The following is a 19,458-nucleotide window of genomic DNA, read 5'->3' as shown; positions in this document are numbered from 1 at the left end:
TCTGAAGGTGGGCAGGGCTGCCTTCTTCAGATCTTGTATTTCTGTGCACTCACCGATTGGTGTGGATGCCAGTTATCTCTGGGAAGGTCAGATCAAGGATCTGCTTTTCTGACTCATCCAAGAAGCAGATACCTTTCCAATTTACAGCAAGTATAAAGTGGTTCTTGGGCAAGCTGGGACCTGGAAATGCAGAGAAAACTACTCAATGCTATACAAGTCCTTCTCTGTTGATTTTATAGTTGTCCTCTACTCCTAGGCTGAAGACATTACCTGAAAACTTAGTGACTTCAAAGAATCTGGAAAAAAGCAAAGGCCACTGAAAGCGAGCAAAATCTACAAGCTGTTCTTTCACAGTCTGACGGGAAAGACGATCCTGCGTGTATGGGGCCTGCAATAGAAAAAGGCAAATTTTTCTCAGTAAATTCTGAGTTACATAATCTGCAGACAATAAAGAGCAAGTTCATTCCACAGGTTCCCAACAGCCCTTTGCTATCATTGATGTCAAGAGTACCTGGTGAAATTCAAATAGGGAACAGTCTCCAGGGGACCAAGCCACAAGCAGCTAAGGCTGCCCATGAACACGTGGATTTCAGGTTTCCCTCAAAACCCCACTGATGGGTTAAAAGTATAACACGTTCTGGGTGCCATGAAAATTACTCAGGTAACCTATTTGCAGACCAAAATTATTCTCCATCCAGTGCCCATTCTGACTCAAATGTCAGATGGGAAATAACCTTAAAAAAGAGATTTAACTGTACTTTGTTCTGGCTCCCTGTTGAGCCCTATATGTAAGAATGAGTGGAAAGATTCTCCTCTCTCCCAGTCCTAACTATTTGGGATAGACAAACAGATGTTTTTCCTTCTTCCCTCAATAGAATAGAAATGATGAAAGATGCAGAAGCTGGTGCTTGAGAGTAGTTACCCAGAAGTGCCAGACAAACCTCTTACCTTAGCATGTGCGTAGGTTATAAGGCTCATCCACTTTTCCAGGGACTTGGACTTCAGCTGTTTCACTGGGATGCAGTCATGGAGTGCTTTCTGCACAAGTTCATTGTGGATAGAATCTCCAAACTGGATGTAACAATATTTTGCACCGATCTCCACCAAATCCTCCTCCTGAAATAATTAATTCATTAAAAGAGGCCTAGAAAAATGTCACAAAGTCCAGCTAGCTTTGTTCAGCCTTGAAGGCACTTTAGGAACTGATTTTTTCCCCCACCTTTTTCTGGATAACTCTTGGCAGCCATACAGCATAAGGAGAGATTAACTTCATACAATCATAGCATCAAAGAGATTATTAACAAAGATATTTCAAAGGGACACAAATTGTTCCTCTGAACATGCCTCCAGTTGCCACATGAACTGAGCTACAAAAAAAAATCTATTACAGCTGCCAGCGTGACAGCTGGCATAATCACCTTGACAAGAATTGTCCATTAGACGGAAAGAGTTGTTCACAGCCATTAGAAACTTTGTTCATCCTCTCACTTTCTAATGTTCGTTCAGTTTTGTCTCTTTAGGAGGATGAACAAGGAGACCCACCTTCTCACAACGATATTCTCCAAACCGGATGCCACGAATGACTTGATGGTAAATGAGATCTGTGCTGATGGGATCCTCCTGGGAGTTGTGCCAGGGGGTGAAGATTTCCTTCCTAAAGTAAAGCCTCCAAGGTGCATTGCGTTCATGCGTGCCCTTCTCCTTTGCTAGCTGCTCACATTGAGAGATGGCATCTAGGACATGATCTCGTCCCCCACCCAGTGACCAGACCTAGAAGAAAGGGACACTGCATTTACTGGCATATCTACTTTGCATCTGAACAAAGGACAACAAGCCCAAACCTCCTTGGTCTCCTGACAGAAAAAAAAAAAGACGAAAATCTCTGAAAAGGTAAGCAGATGGATGTGCAAGTTACACTTTGGCAAGTGTGTATTTTTAAGTGCAGGGATGGTATTGGAAAATATAAGGTAGAAGATGAGATGAGACAGCTCTGCAAGGTTTGCAATCTTCTGTTTTGTCTCCTTGTACTTCTGCTTATCCCTTGTATATTCCCTTAAATGTGCATGTAAGTGTTTCTGTAATCTAAACAAACGTGCCATCTCTGAAATATTTTTTTTTTGCAATTGGTACCTAACTCTGAGCACCAAGATATCATCCTGTTGTGTATATCTGTTCCCCAGTATTACTGTTAAAAGAGAGAGAGAGAGGGAAAAACAAAACAAAATGGAGGCTAAAATGCCATCATGTGAGCTAACAGTAGCAGCCCTGCTGCAAAGCTGGTGGCTTTCAATGCACGCACCACGTGGTAGGGACTGTATCAGCAGCACCATATGTAACACAAGACAAGAAGGTTGTGTGCAGCAGCGCAGGTAGGAAATACATGTAGGCCTTTAAACAGGGCACCCTAGTATATGACCTGCTAGTTTGACCCCATTCCAGCAGTTCTGCAGTGCTGCATGCACAGCCAGCTGTCGGTGGGATCCCAGAACTGGGGGAGACCATAGTGCTGCACTGCCCTGGTATTCAGCTGGTGTCCAGAACCGATTTGATTCAAGCATTAGGATGGGGACAGAAATGCTTTCAGAAGTCACAGGGATTCCATGCAGCTGTAACTCCACGGAAAGAGAAGGCAGCTCCAGTTCTAGTTTTCTACACCTTACCTTATCAAACACAGCAATGTAGAGTGAAAAACCAAACACATCCTTCAGTTTGGTTTTATCTGCTATGAAATGACAGATCTCTTTGGCAATGGAAGCAGAGTCTGCAGGGACAGTGATGCTTTGGCCGTTCATCAGGGTGACATTAAACACAATTGGTTTCTTCTGCTTTGTTGCCTGTAAGTCAGATATAAAGGAGAGAAATAAATTATGTGCAAACCTTATTTTTCCATAGAAACTGAAGAAGGCATTTAGATTTAAGAGCTCCGCACTCTGTACACCCTAGTCAACAATCTAAGTAAACCTTGAAAGCCCACCCAGTTTCTTCAATGCATAGTGAGTTTTAAATATAAACGACCTCTCTGGAACAGCACTGGAATCAAGTTCACAGCTCAGGGGAGCTGATCATTGCATATCAGCGTGGATTGATAGACTTTTCCTGAGTCCTTTTTAGCACGTTGACTTTTAGGTGCAGCCTTATCTGCATCAGTGGACAGATAGCCTGCAGCAAGCATTTTGCCCAGGAAGATGCATGTTAGGCAGCGGAGTCACTCAGGTTTAGGAAGAACTTAAACAGGCATCTTCATTTACGGTTTATGTGACTTCTAATTTTTAGGCTGACATTTAAAGGAAGGGGGTGGGCAATGTAACAGTATCATATGCACTTCTGCCCTCCATTTTAAAAGCACAAGCCCCACTCAGTTCTTTCCAAAAATATGTAGAGCTTCCCTCAGTAGATGGTTCTGGCCTGTAGCTCCTGAGTGGATGGAGGTATCTCGCTGCAAATCACGTGGTGTAGCTCTAACTTACATTCTCCAGTGGATTTAGGTTAATGGAACAGCTAGAAAACCCATAAGAAACCTTAAGAAGCTATACAGACTAAGGCAGTTGGTCTTCAAACCCCTTGCACAATTCATTTCCACTATTGGATTTAGGAAGATCTGTTTGCACAGATTAGTAAATGCAGTCCAGCATAAAATGACACAGTTCAATATAACTAAGCAAAAAGAGATGCTACCTGAAGTTCCAGCCAGCTTGGAGGTTCAGTCCTTGCTCCATTGACATAGGTACGTCTCAGACGTTCAGCACAATATGGTGCGTAGCCTGAGGGCCCCTTGTGGATGAAATTCAGCAGGTACTGTATGCACAAAGCATAAAAAGAATTAGGAAACACTAATGTCCATAAAACACTAGAAACCCTCTTTAGCTGATAGAATATATTAGAATGATGAAGGCTACCTGCATTCTGCAAGCTTTTAGACTGAAAGGAAGGCTTGTGTCAGTATACGTCTATTGATTGTGTTTAACTGTACCAGAAATACTAGGCAATTGAGAGTGTTTATTCCTATGCTTATGCTACAGACAAGGGTTAGTGTTTCCAACTGAAGAGCCTGAGATCTTGTGACATTCTGTATGAAGAGGGCTAATGGCATGTTAGGGCTGCTGATTATGGCTACTCTTAGTTTTATTAAGTTCTCTGGTAATATAAATGGTTGAAGTCCATGATTAATGGAAGAGAAGGGTTGGAGGAACTGAGCTTTTGGAGTTGTAGGGCTCAATTACCTTGGATGATGTGGTATAAGCATGGATATATACGACCAAGCAAGTATTTACATACTTGACTTGTATTTATTGCAAGCGTGGGTCTACGGCTTGTGTCTGTTTTTTGTAAATAGTGACCACTTGGCAGCATTTATGAGTAATCATTTGAGCAAGAGTATCAAATAAAGGCTGAAGATTCAGGGATATCTATGGATTGTGTATGCTTCTAATACTTAGAAGGAAAGCCGATGTCAAGTTGAAGCCACAGTTTGTTTTTCTGTGGTGAGGTGGATTTATCAATCTAAATTTAGAAATTAATGTATTTTAAAAAATGATGAAAGAGCCCAAATCCAAATCTATTGGATTTTATGGGGCTTGGAGATGTAGGGTAAGAACTAGTGAAATATAGGGGGTGATTTTACACAGGACTCCTGAGTATACTTAATGACTTGGATCGTAACTGAAGATAGGTTTTAAATGCTGGAAAAGCAGGAGTGGAGAGGGTAAAATCTGCCAGATTCTTTGGAGATTAAAGATCTAAAATGAAGGCTGGATCAACAACAGTAACTGACTCGTATGGCATGTCAAGAAAAATAGTTTAACGTGAATACAGTGATAACTTTTTTAAATTACAAGGTAAGCATATGAGATGAGATTGTTTCTGCAAAAATCACAGTGCCAACTGCTATGGCAGCCAAACAGTTTACATGTCTATTTGTATCAAAACACTACCATACAAAAGAAATGAGATCAGCTGAGGCATTTAAGCTGCTATAGGAGAAGTGAACAATGTACCTTCAAAAATGTTTCTGAAGGAGGAAAGCAACCAAGGCAAAGTGACAGAAGTATCCAGCCTCGAGCATAGCTGTTCTTGTTGCTGTTTTCAGATAGTTGTTTGCAAATCTGGCAATAAATCTCATCTCTGTAATAAAACATGTGAAAGCAACAGATAATGATGATTAACAGTCTTTGGCTACATTTCCATCACAAGCTTGGCATAATGAAGTAGATCTGAGCTAGATTTAACTACGTTAACTAGGATACCACCTGCAGTGTGTGACAGTAAATTACTGTGTTGTTGCTTTGGTAGAAAAAAGGCTCAAAATAAGCCTACTGTCCTTTGAAACCCCTTGTTACTCATGCAGTTCAAGTGCAGTTTCCATGCTGGAATACCTCCCATGATAAGCTGGGGGGCTGTGCAAGAAAACGAGCTCCTGGTTTATCCAGATGCAAAATGGCCTTGCTGTCTACTCTGTGTGAAACTTGCTCTAAGCTCTCCACAGTACGTGGCTTTTTTCTCATGGCTCTTGTTTGTCAGATCATATGTAGATTTTGAAATAAGAGGGGGAGAGGGAAGGATATCCTTCTTAATTTTACATTTTTAGAAAACTTGGAGCAAATGATGTGAGGCCTCAGACAGTAACAGAGAAAAGGGTGCTTCAGAGTAAGCTTCTGAAAACGCAAGTTGCCTGAAGCAAGGATGTATGGGAAACAGATGCAAAAAGCTGCATACAAATAAAACTCATTTTAAGTTTTCCCTTGGAACACACATTTGATGAGTTTGATGTGGGAAGATGCAAGGCAGATGAAGTTTTTGCTCACAGGTAGCACATATGATGAAAAGCAGACTGAGGGAGCAGATGGCTTGTGGCCATTATGATACATTGATTGAAGGCAATTTTTGCCAGATGGGGATCTGCTTCTGGGAGCATTTTGACTGAAACAAAACACTGAGGTAGAGAGGAATGCAACCTATGGCTGAGGTCAAGGCAGGGCCTCTGCCTAGGTACATTGTAACAGAAGTGTGTTGCATAAGCTAAAACAGGCCAAAATGGAAGAGAGAATTCACAAGGTTCAGACAGAAACAACCAGACTGCCTCATCCTCACACCATGCTTAGGCTAATGCCCAGCCTCATGTTGCTTGTGAGCAGAATTCCCTGTTTAGTGTCTGAGTTGCTCAGGAAACCAGCCAGTCTTTGATTTGAGTACATTGCTAGAGGCCCAGAAACATGCCATTGAGAAACTGAGGTTATGAGCATGTCTTACACCTAGTGTTCATAAACCCCTTATTTCTTACTCTCTCTTAGGTTTTCTTTTTCCTCATACGAGGGCGTGCATGTATTATTGGTTTACAGCACTGAGCTCTGCTCCATTACGTACCCAAGAGAGATTCAGAAAGCCACACGTGGAGGCAGCTGACCTAAACCGTGAGAAAGGTGAACCATCTGCTGAAGAGGTGCTTGGCCTGGAGTCTCAGTTGTATGCGTCTAGCTTGGACTTTCAGTCAGGAACCCCGAGAGGTGAAAGTGGGACATTTCCAACATAAGGAAAACGTCTCAAGGATTTAGGAAAGGGGATTTCCCTGATGTAATGGGTCCCTGATCCTAGAAGGGAGAGGTGCAAGTTTCCTACCTGATGGCAGGGCGCAGAATTGCATTGCCAATGATGAAGTGCACTTTTTCTAAGTTAGACATAGGTCTTTCAGAGATCGAGGTGTCCTCCTGGAAACCCTCTTCTCCACTTCTCAGCTGGTCTGTCACCTGAAAGAAGCCAACCAGAACTCCTGAGTGCTCTAGAAATCTTCCTTCTTACCAGGCAACTCTCCCAGAAATGAGAGACATTCTTTCTCAGTCTTTCTGGCTAAATCTTTTCCTACTCAGTGCAAAAGTGGTTAGGACCAGATCATATTTCCCCCCTCCTCACAAACTTAGTCATAAAATGCAGTATTACAGTGCTATTATTACTGGCTAGGTAAATGTTATTGTACTGTCTTGTACAGCCCTAAGCACATGGTGGTTCTCGTTCCGCACAGGACTTTAGGCAAACTGTTCTGTAATAGCAACAGTTCCCAACAATAAATTGTTCACTGTGTTCAGGAGTTACTCTCCAGCAGGAAGGGATGAAGGGAATCTGCCAGATAATGAGTGATATTAGTGTACATGGGGATAATTTCAAAAGAAGGATAACAATGCACCAGGTATCCCATAAACACAGCTGACCTTGCTTGGCAAGGGAATGAGTTCCCAGCCAGGACGCTGCTGTCACACATTTGTCAGACAGGGGTCCAGTCAAAGAGACTTAGGGGAAGCCATTTATTTCCAGCTCTTACCTTCCCTGTCAACTTGGAGGACCGTTTCAGCTTCAGGGAAGAGATACCCTTGGAAATCTTGTTATCCTTTCTGCTTTCTCTCTGCAACACACAGTACCATTATGGGAAATTACTTTAATACACAGCAAGAACTATTCATTAGGAAAGGAAAGATGATCAAATAGAGATGTTTTTGTTTTGTCCTCTCTTGCCAGAAGGAGCTGCTGTGTCCTAGGACTGACAGGGGCCCTTTTGCACTTCTGGTATTTCAAGACCTGTAGCATGCAAAGGTTCGTTTGCTTTTCTCAGTCTTGGTAGAACATCAGAGCAATCAAGGAAAGCATATGAAAATACAAACATAGCCTCATAGCTCATCTTACCATGCCTGGGCTGTCGCTCTTGAACTGGACCTGGTTTTTCCTGCCAAGTGTGTCATATATCTGTGTCATCACGGAACTGTTCTTGGTGACGTTCCTGGCAAACATTGCTGGCTCTGGCAGGTCCCCCATGAATCTCAGGATAATTACCCAAACAACTAGAGAAGCCTGCAGTGACAGGAAGCAGAGTCAGACAGTGTCAAGAGAATGAAAGGCTTCATGCCATTTCTTCCTCTTTAGATTAGACCACTTTCTTCTTTTACCCAGACAAGCTGTTAAAATCCCGTCTCTCCCACTATTTACACCTAAAGTTTACTTTCGCATCATACCACATGTGAGCAACATTCATGACACTCTCATGAAGTGGGTGCAGTTCTAGTGGGATTATCAGATTTGCTCTGTGGTTGCTGAACCCTCACCATTCCCGTTACTGGCACTTTGCATGTGCACTGCAGCCAGAGTGGAACAGAGAAACTGTCACTGCACTCTGCATTTACCCACCTGGGTGGACAGCAATGCAGTGAGCTCTTCTAGAAGCCTGACACCCAGAACTAGGAAGCCAAATAATAGCAAAGTTTTTGCAGCACGGGATCCTCCATTCTACAAAGCTGCTTAGCATCAAGAAAAACTCCCCTCCTCCACCCCCCTATGGTTCAACAGGAAAATCTGGTGCACAGGCCTCCTGTCCACTTCTGTCACAGACAAGCAACCCTAGCAAGAGATGGGTGAGCCCTGATGCTTTCCTCTCCCCAGTCCACTTTTACCCCCAGTGGGTATCTGGAGAAGTCAAAATAAGCCTCGGTGTTCTCTCTGTTGGCAAACTAAAGGTGAACAGATATCTTGTGCTGGGGAGGTATCCGTGTGAAACGCCTGCCTGCAAAGCACCACAAAATGCTGATGGAAACTACTATTTTCATACAAGTGCTTAGGGGTATTTGCTTGACTCTAAAGACTCTGGTTCCTAGGGTTGTGCCTGAGGCAGGGGGAACAGGTTCACCGACACGCAGGAACAAGATACCAGGACGTTGTCTTTATCATCATGGTAAAGTAGCGGGTGTCGCAGTGGTCTCCGGATGTGTGTATGTGTAGACGACCCCTGAAAATAAGTGGCGGCAAATTTGGGGAAGGTGTACTCCTCCAAGCCATCTGTTTCCTCTTCTAGCTCCACACTCATGGGAATTGTGTCCAGGTCCACCTCTTCCAGCTTATGGGGCTTTGTTTCCAAGTCCTGTGCAGAACATGAGGAAGAAGTGTATTTTCCTTCCCTCTAACCTGATATTCTTATTTTATGTTATTTATTTATTTTATTTCCCTTTTCTTTCTTCTCTTTCTTTTTCTGCTTAGCCATAGGTCCTCCAGAATGTGGCTTTACAGTTAAACCCAAAGCCATTTTCAGCTGATACCAATAGACTGCTGGGACTTGGGGCTTGTTCTGAGATGCATCTGTTCTATATGGCCTTCCTGCCCTGGTCTTCAGCTGGCCAAGAACATTGATGGTTGGAAAATGCAGATACTCTTCTATCACTCATATCCTGCGCTAATCCAGACTATTCTGCTCTCCCTACCCCATTCTATCCTCCACTGTTATCAGGACTAGTATATCTCAAATTTTGCTTTTCAGAAAATGGGGTAATTTAGGTCATAAACTTCCAGCTTGTGTCAGCTGGAAAATCACTAAGAGCAATGGCAGCAGAACATATGGTCAGTGCCAAAATGGAGAGAATGGCTCTATTTGGTGGGGGGCTGTTGGAGGAAAGAAACAAATATTAAGTGGCTTTTGAAGACACACAGTTCTTAAACTGCACATGATCAAAAACTTTTGGGAGCTGATCTCTGAAAGCAGTTCCTGTCTGGATGACTAATTTGGGTGTATCTTCCACTGTACAAAAGTCCATTAAACAGAATTGACAGAAATTCAAAGAAAGCTGATGGATTTACACAGGGAATGAACATGACACATTACCACTCTGCAGCTCCATACCTCAAAGCCCAGGGGAGCCTGTCCTTCTTGGCCTCCAATCATAGAAGGTAAAAACCCAAAAATTTTGTCAACCATCTCTTGGTCACTGATAACCTCATCATTTGCTGGTCTGCTGGCAAAGACATCTGTCCTCCTTTGTCTTTCTTCTTCCTCGTTTATTTCCAGAGTAGACAGGTGTTTCTTTAAACATAGAATTTGGTTAAGCATAACTGGAACATCATTCTGATACAAAGAATGGGTGCAAGGATGAAAGGCAATTACAAAGGTGCTATGACAGTGAGGTCCAGCTCTGCTAGTGCAATGCTGGAATGTGAGGGCAAATGTTGCTTGTGCTAAGCAGTCACAAAGACATATCAACAGGGCTTTGCTCTTACAGCTATCCCAATAGACTGCTGGTCTATTAGTAATAACGCACAATTTTGAAGAACTGTATCACTAAAAGAAAAAATAAATCACTTTAGGAAAAACAAAGTATTCCTAATAGTAGAAAAATAATACATGTTATTTAAAATTTTAAAATGTTTTCTGTCAGGAGGCTGTAATAACATTGTGCATGCTTGGCTAAAGTGCCAGCTCATATTGCAAACAGAAACGTGCATGTGTTTACCTTGTCCCATTTCTAAATCATCCTTACAAGTAAGTTTACAACTCTGTGTCTTACTATTCTCTAAAATATAGCAGTATTCAGGTCTTTGAGCAAGTCCACATGTAAACTGGGCAAGCCATCTTGTCAGCCAAACTACGTAGCGTTCAGTGTTCCTTAGTTGACATGCCTACCTCTTCAAACCTGGTAGCTTCTTTTAAAACTCTGTTTTTATACCTCAAAATAAAATATTCCAAAATTAATATCCATATTCAGTGCTATCCTATGGCAACGCTTGCTGGTCACTGACTCTCAGAACCTCATAGAAACAACATGATATTCATGAGGTATCTGGACAGATACGCATACCTCCCTCTTCATTCTTTGCAAAGTTTGGCAAGCAAACATGCCCCTTGCATTGTGCCTGTATAAGACATACCGCTTTCTTCCACGTTCCTATTTTTTGACGTATTAGATAACCACGGCATGCAGCTTGAAACTTGATGACACGAGCCCGGGTTGTTTCATACTGTTTGGCAAGCTGACGGCTCCGGTAGAGGGCCTGCAGGCGCCCAAAACCCAGCATAATCTGTAGGAGGTGGGGAAGAAAAAAAAGTGATTGGTGTTCAAAGCAAGTGAGACTGGGGTTAAGTTGGGATGAATAGAAGATAACAAAATTCAGTAATTGGATAAAGCCACTGGAAGGGATTCATGGGTTACTGCCATCTATAAAAGAATGCTTTAATTTCTTCTTCCAGTGGTACGCTTTTGAAACTAGATGAGATAGAGTTCTTTTGAGGAGCTTTTCTATGGAGTGGCTTCAGGCAGCGTCAGCCTGAGATTTTGACAAGGGAAAGAAGAGAGTAGAAATGAAACTTAGTATACTGGGGAGAAAAAAAAAAAAAAAAAAAAAAAGCAGCATGGACTTGGGAGAGATAGGTACCTTAATACTGAGAGAAGCAGCAGAAATGGACAGGGCCAAGTGCGGGACAACACCCTGGCTCTTCAGATAGGAATTGTGTTACTTTGATGCAGAATAGAAGATGTTTCTCACTGAAATTGGCAGTTTCTCCTCTCACTCCTTACAAATGGGATGTTCTCTTACATAGTAATAGCAATCTCTCCCATACAAATACACAATATGTGGGCACCTCCAATACAATGTAGCTTTCCTTAACCACAAAAGCCACCATCTGTAGAAGTTCAGCTTATTAATTTTTAGAGATCGATACAATGATTTTTTTTTCTATTACAGATTCCCAGTTTTCCTGTAACAGTTGTGGAAGATCCTTTGCTCACAGCTTGGTAGTGATGCACAAATGCTAGCCCTGGACTCCTGACTAGAAGTGTTGGAACACTTGGGTGCCAGCTTGCTGCAGCCAGGCCTGCCAGAGGTTAGTTGTGTTACTGTTTCACCGGAAAGCAGAAATGTCACAAGTTCAGCAAGCCCTGAGATGCCCCCGAGTCCTCCGTGGACCCGGTAAGTCCTGACATTCTGCCTCTTCCCTTTTCATTTGTGAATATCTTCATTCAATCACTTCACTCAATCTTACAAAGCACAGTGTATAAATACACACACACACTCACACACACACACACACTTATATATACACTCTTACCATTCTGAAATTCTTCCGGCAGCAGTAGCCTCGCCAGGCTGCCTGAATGGCTACAGCAGACTTCCTCTGTTTCAGAAACTGCTTCCTAAGCAAACAGACAGGTGAGGTGACAAGCAGTACGTTATTTCTGCTGCTTCATATGATAAGAATAAAGAATAAGGGTGTTTTTTTTTTTTTTTTATGTGTTTTTAATGTTTATGGGATTTCTAGACTCTGATCTCAGGCTTGACTGCTATCTAAGAATGCTAATGTCAGGAAAACTGTTGTTAAACTTACTAGCTCAGATACTAGTAGCTTGCTAGAGCAAGCTTGAAGCACAGCAAGGGCTGTTCTTCTTGCTTCCAAGTAGCCCAATAAAAGTATTATGTTGCAGCACAAAGGTTAGTCTGGTCAGAAACTTTTGTACCATGTGCATCAAAATTATCCTTTCTCAAAGCATTTTGTCTGCTTACACCTTCTCCATGCTGATGCAAATGCCAGAAGAGACTGTTTTGCCCAGTTTCACCCAGGCTCAGCTCATCCTGCTAGTGAAGCAGCACCATGAATCACTCAGTTGAGCTCCTCAAAGTGAGAGCTTTCATATTTGGTTGCTATCCATTTGCTAGTAGAAAGCATGAGACAAACGTATTACTAATCCACCTTTTTCGTCTGAGCTGGCTTTGCCCTTTAATGCTGCAAAAATATTCATAGCAACTGCAGACCAAATTCATTGCTGTAGTAGGAGAGTTCTGTAAGAGCTGAAAAAGCCTTCACGTAAAGCAAGGATAACTCTCCCATCTAATGACCACTGCTTCCCAATGTCCTAACTGCCAAGGCTAGGAGCACATCTGAGCAAGAACTTTGTATGGTAAAAGCTGTCACACAGTGGCTGTCAAAGCTTGCACATAGCTCTGATAGTCTAAAAATAAGTCAGGTGAGTTTTTTAGAGAGGGGCAATACTCTTGTAGATAACAGGCAGAGTTGGACAAAAAGGGAGAATTTTATTGGCATCTGTGTCCTGTGTTATAGTTATTGCTTCACCACTGTCAGGAACGTTTTCTAAACCAAACCAGGAGTTAGTCTTATATTATGGTTCTGGTTGGGCAATACAAAATTAATGAAAAAAATCATGATGTAAAGCATTTTAGCAAGGGCGGCAATTTATCTGACAGTGACTAAATTTTAGTTCTGAAGATATTTCAAACTGAACTAGAATTGTGCATCTTTGTCAAGAAGGACTAGTTAGTTTTCTATCTTTCCTATTCTTTTCTACCTATGTCTTTTATCAAAGAAGCATTCTAAAATAAAAGATCCTACATTCCATGCAGACTTCCTGCTTTCCAGATACCTCTCTCTGCTATTTGCTGTAAAGATTAAGTGCAAATCCTACTTCCAGTCCTTCCCCTACATACAAGTTGCATGTGCAGCAGTCCTGCATTTTGAAAAGCATCACGATAATAAACTGATAGTACAGATAGAACAAATCTTTGTGTAAAGTCTGCATAGATGCACTGTTACATGATGAGCATTGAATTGAGAGGTAGCAGAAGGTATGAATTGATACATTTAATACTCAGGAATGCTTCACTTAGGATATTAAAACCTCACTAGAAACCAAAGGAAATCCCATTTTGTGAGATCACTGACCTGTCCTTGAATCCTCTCATCACCTTCTGGATAAGAAGAACTTTATCTGTGAGTATTTTTTGTCGTTGCAACTCCAATACTGTGTCATGGTGATCCTGTTAAAAGAAAACATTGATATGCCAGCTGAATAGACACAACTTCTGAAAACTGGACACATGGTCTGAAAAAGACACAGAATCAGCATGACATAGTGCAAGCTGGGATTAAAATGTGTTTGTGGAACTGCAGTAGGAAGAGTTGTCACTATCTGGCCATACCATGTCTGGCTATAGCAATAAACAATCACAGAGTCTGTCTAGGAAAAGACTGCTTTTACCTTGCACAGGGCAAGGACTTCCCCTGGGACAGTGTGTTGGTATCCATTGTGCTCCAGGCTTGAGCAGTACAATACATTGCTCTGTGCTGTTTCAGCTGCACCACTGGAGCACAGGAAAAGGATCAGCCCCTCCTACACTAAGCTTGTGTCCATCAAATTACATGGTCTTCAGGAACACAGATCCGGTCTCAGATTCAAGAGAGAGTTTACAGGAGAACCCTGTCCTTCTGGTTCACCACTCTTACATTGACAAGTCAGGCTTAACTGTGAAATGCCCAGTTTTTCAGGGGAAGAGGTAATAAACTGTCCTTTTACTTACTTTAAGGAAAATCTTGGTCTCTCCAGCTTGCCAGCTCTCATCCTTGCCCAGCACTGCTTCAGAAATGCTGATACAGCACTGTCGAGCATCATTCTTCAGCTGATGTGCAAAAGCATCATTATATTAGTGCTTGGTTGGACACACAGTGGTGGTACTATGTAAGGATCTACTGCCTTGCATTTCATAGGGCAAGGAATACAAACAGAGGAGGTCTGACAGACCTCTGGCCTGACAGGATAATGAATGAAAGTGGTTTGGCTCAAATGGTCAAGAAACAGAGGAACATTAGTGTTTGGTGGAGCGTTCCAGAGTTAAATTGCCTGGAAGCACGTCAGTGACCTCAGAAGTGTGTAATTACAGAAAATGAAATATCTGAGGGCAGTAGATATGCCACCGTGCCTGGGATGTCTATGTGGAGCAACTCCAGGACTTAAAAGCACCTCTATTGTTTCAACTAAGGTCCAATTGAGCATGTAAGTATTTAGAGTTTTTTGTAATTTACAGTTACTGTGATGACAGCTGTCTGAGCTGTGCCAGCAGTAATCCAAGAACTTTCTACCATGGGAAAGACTATAGCTTCATAAGGAAAAGTTAGATTAGCCTTAAGTCCAGCTTGTGCTAACACACCTGTTGTTGAACAGACCGCGGCAGGAGAGCTCTGTATCTGTCAAAGAACTCCTCAAAGGTGTAGCGAATTGGGTAGCCAGCTTTCCTGATCTGAATGGTCTCCATCATCCCTGAATATCGCAGCTGTTTAATACACAGCTCCCGGTCAAATAACTGGAAGAGAAAGCAGACAAAGATGAGGCTTAGTACAAAAAGGAGCTGTACATGCAGCATTCCTCAAAATATACATATATCTATTAACCTGTGACCTCTGAGGGCCTTTAAAATGGCCTACTATGGCTTTTCTTAATTGCACTTCTCATTTCAGTGTCCTAAATTAATTCATTACAGGCATAAACATTTCACTCCAAACGGTCTTCAAAAATTTGTGTTTGTTGGCAGTGGAAGCAGTCCATTAACTTCAGACTGTCTTCAGCAACCATTTTCAATTCTAAAACTGTGATTTCAGGTGAACAATAAATTGTTCATATTGTTTTGCAGGTGTAAGTAACTGTAGTAGAAACTTACGTTCTTTGGGCATACATAGCATGAGTGCTGCTATTTTTTTTGTAACACAGATTAAAAATAGGCTCACTGGGCCATATGCAGTACTTTAAAAATGATTAAGTCACTTGACAAACACCATACAAGAATTTGGTGTAGAACTGGGTTGTGATCTCCCAAGTTCCAGCCAAGTATCTTAACGACACACTTGCTCCTCTTCTTTTGTAATGTCAAATCAGGCTACATCACCTCCCTCTCAAATACCAACAGCTCCCTTCATCTTTCTCAGGCTATTTCATAATATGATTGTGGCTGAATCCTATTTTGTTTTTCATTTGTCCTCTTGATTGGGCTAGGAACTCTCCAGTTCGCTCCTTATCTTTACAGGACTGGCTTTTGCAGCTCCTCTCAGGAACACACCTGTGTGCTTTTTTGCCATCCTCCACTCTATTACTCTATTACTATATCCTATTGCCCTTTGTCTTACAGTAATGGCTTGTACTCCAGCTCTTCTTGGCTGAAGTACAGATAGAAAATGCTACATAGCAACTGATACCTTTTAATCATAAAAAAAGTTTACTGAAGGCAAGAGCTCAGAATGTTAAAGCATTACCAGTGGTTTCTTGTAGTCATTCGGTTTGATGCAGCGGATGAAGTATGGCTGGCACTGACCAAGGATTTTCATGAGTTTTTCTAGGGATTGCTTGAACTGTCCTCCCAGAGTAGAGACCCGTTTGGTGGTATCCAAGCCCTGGGAAGAGTAAGCACATGCTGACTGCTACATCATTCATTGTCAGAGGGCCAGATGATAAATCTTCATATTTTTGTACGAGTAATGGTATCAAACAAATGCCAGGAAAAGTTATCTACCTATATGGGAGTTAAATCTGTCATCTGCATCTTATTTGGGAAGATTATTTTGAAGAAACCCCACTGAAGTCCTTTACTTACTTGGGCAATAATTTCTAGCAGTAGGGGTGGCTGTGGTGGAAGAAATTCCTCCCACAGGGGCCCACATAGGCCTGTCTCCAACCAAGGCTGTGCTTAGTGTGGGGCCTGGGTGTCAAGCCATTATTCATGGATGTGTGCCTGAAAGTTTGGTAAGAAACAGCCACTTCCAAAGCAATAATAACCTCCAGGCCAGGCATTTTGCTGCCAGTTCATAGCTAAGTAGAATAGCTAAGGATTCTGAGCAGTTTATTCCTTATTGCTCAGGATGGTCTCCTTGCTCATTAATGCTACGGTAAGTAGTGAAAAGGCAAACTTCTACTGGGGGATAATGTAAAAGCTGCTCTATCTGTGGCTGCAGATACAGTGCTTTATGACAACTTTTCTGACAACTCCTGGATTTAATTTTGCTTACAGGTGCAATAGTGTAACCCCAGAGGGACTGCACTTGGCTGCAGTTAGCTCCTGACTTCCCCTGCTTCACTGTAAGCACAGTTCTACCTCTTTCCACACAGATTATACCAATAACCCTTAGCTGCTGCTTCTATGTTTTGAGAGCATATTAAATTACAGTGACAGCAGTGCAGATTCCAGGTAACAAAAAGATTCCGTTGGCCTTTTTCTTACAGGCTTCTTATAAGCTTGGAGCTAATCTTTGAAACACAATACTGCTATATATAAAGATGTTTTTTTTTCTCTCCCCCTCCCAATCACCTCCTGTTTAAAATAAATAAACCATTTAAAGCCCAGTGGCTCGCATCACTTTAATGGTCTTTATAGTACGTTGTTACTCTGGTTCTTACATTTTAAATCCCCTTTTTTAACACTCAAATTGCCACTTTCTTCTTTAAGCTACAGGACAATGCTGCCCTCCAGCGACCAAACCCTCATGCCTTGGAAAATAGTTCCTGGGAATGCTTCGTAGCAGCTCTGATGCGTTTTAGGGCTAGCAAGCTCCTGTTTGAAGTGGGCAGCATAACAGCATATAGACGTTTAAACTGTACGAGAGTTAAAAGCAATTTGCACTCCCAGACCTTCGAGGCTTTTCTGCTGTACCACTAAATCAGCGGGACAGTCACAGAAGGCTGATGTCCAGGCCCTCATGGTCTCACAGACCACCTTCAGATACAACACTGTTAGCCTGTCTTGTTGCTGGAATGGCAGTGAATTTTCTCCCCTGGTGAGTCAGGAGAGAGACTCTGACACCTCAGAAAAGCACTTTTTTTTGTTTGTTTGTTTTTTGTTTTTTCTTCTGGCACTTCATTTCCTGTTATTTTCTGTAGCCTGCTTCTTAGGCTCCCCAGCAGTGGCCCAACCTATTTGAAATGAATAGAGATGCATCACCTGACTTCTATGCATTTTGAAATAGACAGTAACCCACATTTAGTAGCTCCTTTCTTGACATGCTACTTTCTAAATGTTCTCCTAAGGAAAGCTCTTTTTTCCCATAACATAACCTTCTTTAAAAAGACAAAAATCATTAGAGCAATGCAGGTGGGCCTGATATTTAATCTTAAGTTGCTCATAACGTTTAATAAATGCTAAGCCATTTCTCAGTTGCTGCTTGTACCACTTCTTTCTTCTCCCACAGGTTTTTAACCTGTCCATAGCCAGATGTTCTGGACAGCAGAAAGCCACATTGAGATAAAGACTGAGGAAGAAAGAACAGGATCAGAAAACAATGCCAGGAGAATAGGCAGATAACAGGTAAGATAGCAAACTGACTGTTTACTCTCTACCCTGAGAAGGAAACTCAGGAATATAAACACTAAAAGCACTCCTGGGAGACAGGGCTGACATTACATTTGTTTACAGCATGAATGCCAGATCCTGACTTTTATTCCAGACTCCTTTGTTGAAATGGGTTGAAGAAAAAGGTATGCATGAAAATGTATTTGCAGAGACAGTGTAATAAAAAGAGGAGGCCAAGAACAGCCAGAGCATTATGGAAGGGAGGAGAAATGAGTTGTTTCTGCAACCCAGTGTCATTTAGCCAACCTTGTAGGCTTGGTCATTTCCAAGACGCCGGATGGTCCCACGTCCTAGACTAGGTGGGGTTGCTTCCACCTGGAAAATCTGCCTCAGGAATTTGTTTTTGGAGGAATGAACCACCTGCATTACATTAGTACTCAGTGTGTCCCGATTTTTCTCTAGGAAACCTATAGGATGGAAAAAAAAAAATACAAAAGCTTGTTATCTCTGCAGTCAGCTGGCTCTAGTTCTACTTTGGCTAGCTAAAATCTATTTCATTTACAGTAACTTGCTGATTAGTTTAGAGTAATCCTCCTGATCTTCTGACTTCAGCTAAGTAAACATGAAGGTTTTTAACTCCCATCCTGAGAAATCACAGATCAGCACTACCCTGGAGTGCTACACGTCCGTGGCAAGCTATGCTTTTCTCTTCACCCTCCACATCTGGCAGTGACAGGCTCACCTTTTGATTCATAAAAGACAGCCCCAGCAAAGTGGTTAATGCCAAACTTGGTGTCATGGTCACTCTTAGGTGGGATATAGACTTTATTTTTGCCATGGAGGGAATTGATTTTGATGAGCATGGTAGCATCTGTGCCCTGGGAACAAACACAGGCAGAAAAAGACAGTTAAGTAGATCCCCTTTCTGCACTGGACTATGCTCAGTGAACAAATAGACGTGGTGCTCAGAAATAGCAAAGGCTTAAATTTTGCTCATTATTTGTATAATAAATCTGGAAGAAGTCAGTGCCAGAAGTACCTTCCCTTTTACACAGACCTTCCTCTCAAGCATCAGGACAGAACACAGCACTGGTGTGTAAGGCCTAGTGTTTTAGGACTGTACACAAGGCTCTATAACATGACCAACATCACCAGGCATGCTGAAAATTTCTCAGATCTTTGATGTTCACAAGCAGAATTCCCCACCAACCTTCCCATGCCATCCTAACCAGCCATGCTCTAAGGGTGCATGTTCCTTCTTCCAGGTAGGCACACCAAGCCTTCTTTCACTCTCCAACTGGTATAAGACTCAGAAATCACCAGAAGAAGGCTGCTGAAGCAGATACCAGTCAGCATGCCCAGATTGTGACTTCCACAGGCAGACAGCTTCTCTTCAGCTGATGCCATCACAATCTCATCCCCTTGCAGTGCACGTGAGGCTAGCTCTGCTCACTCACCTGTGCTAGGTTTGTGCTGTGCTATCTGAGAAGCCATGTGCTCTGGGAATCAGAGGAGTTTTTTCCTCCTGACTGCAGGACAGTTAGGACCACCCTCTTCTCAGGGTAGAAAGGGGAAAGTCATCTGTCTGTCTGTACACAA

At 42.2% G+C, this 19,458-nt stretch overlaps 1 protein-coding gene and 1 long non-coding RNA gene across 2 annotated transcripts in view; one reads left to right on the top strand and one right to left on the bottom strand.

Annotated features, from left to right (window-relative positions):
• Window positions 1-19,458, bottom strand: part of MYO7B (myosin VIIB) — a 48,762-nt gene that overhangs the window by 15,347 nt on the left and 13,957 nt on the right. Inside the window, exons 14-33 of the mRNA XM_068692538.1 lie at window positions 18,602-18,737; window positions 18,166-18,326; window positions 15,833-15,970; window positions 14,737-14,889; window positions 14,110-14,208; window positions 13,475-13,569; window positions 11,849-11,933; window positions 10,669-10,818; window positions 9,647-9,826; window positions 8,684-8,893; window positions 7,669-7,833; window positions 7,310-7,390; window positions 6,613-6,740; window positions 4,995-5,121; window positions 3,676-3,795; window positions 2,661-2,834; window positions 1,543-1,770; window positions 949-1,116; window positions 271-388; window positions 54-180 (exon numbers count right to left, since the gene is read on the bottom strand). Of these exons, the coding sequence (XP_068548639.1) occupies window positions 54-180; window positions 271-388; window positions 949-1,116; window positions 1,543-1,770; window positions 2,661-2,834; window positions 3,676-3,795; window positions 4,995-5,121; window positions 6,613-6,740; window positions 7,310-7,390; window positions 7,669-7,833; window positions 8,684-8,893; window positions 9,647-9,826; window positions 10,669-10,818; window positions 11,849-11,933; window positions 13,475-13,569; window positions 14,110-14,208; window positions 14,737-14,889; window positions 15,833-15,970; window positions 18,166-18,326; window positions 18,602-18,737 (2,843 nt within the window). The remainder of the gene's footprint in view (window positions 1-53; window positions 181-270; window positions 389-948; window positions 1,117-1,542; window positions 1,771-2,660; window positions 2,835-3,675; window positions 3,796-4,994; window positions 5,122-6,612; window positions 6,741-7,309; window positions 7,391-7,668; window positions 7,834-8,683; window positions 8,894-9,646; window positions 9,827-10,668; window positions 10,819-11,848; window positions 11,934-13,474; window positions 13,570-14,109; window positions 14,209-14,736; window positions 14,890-15,832; window positions 15,971-18,165; window positions 18,327-18,601; window positions 18,738-19,458) is intronic.
• The window catches only part of LOC137861317 (uncharacterized), a 37,568-nt gene continuing 19,873 nt past the window's right edge, over window positions 1,764-19,458 (top strand). Inside the window, exons 1-3 of the long non-coding RNA XR_011099540.1 lie at window positions 1,764-1,890; window positions 11,485-11,709; window positions 17,759-17,874. This is a non-coding gene — a long non-coding RNA (uncharacterized lncRNA). The remainder of the gene's footprint in view (window positions 1,891-11,484; window positions 11,710-17,758; window positions 17,875-19,458) is intronic.

This window comes from Anas acuta, chromosome 9 (assembly GCF_963932015.1).
Source record: "Anas acuta chromosome 9, bAnaAcu1.1, whole genome shotgun sequence".
NCBI lineage: Eukaryota > Metazoa > Chordata > Aves > Anseriformes > Anatidae > Anas > Anas acuta.
This window is presented reverse-complemented; position numbering and strand designations above follow the sequence as displayed.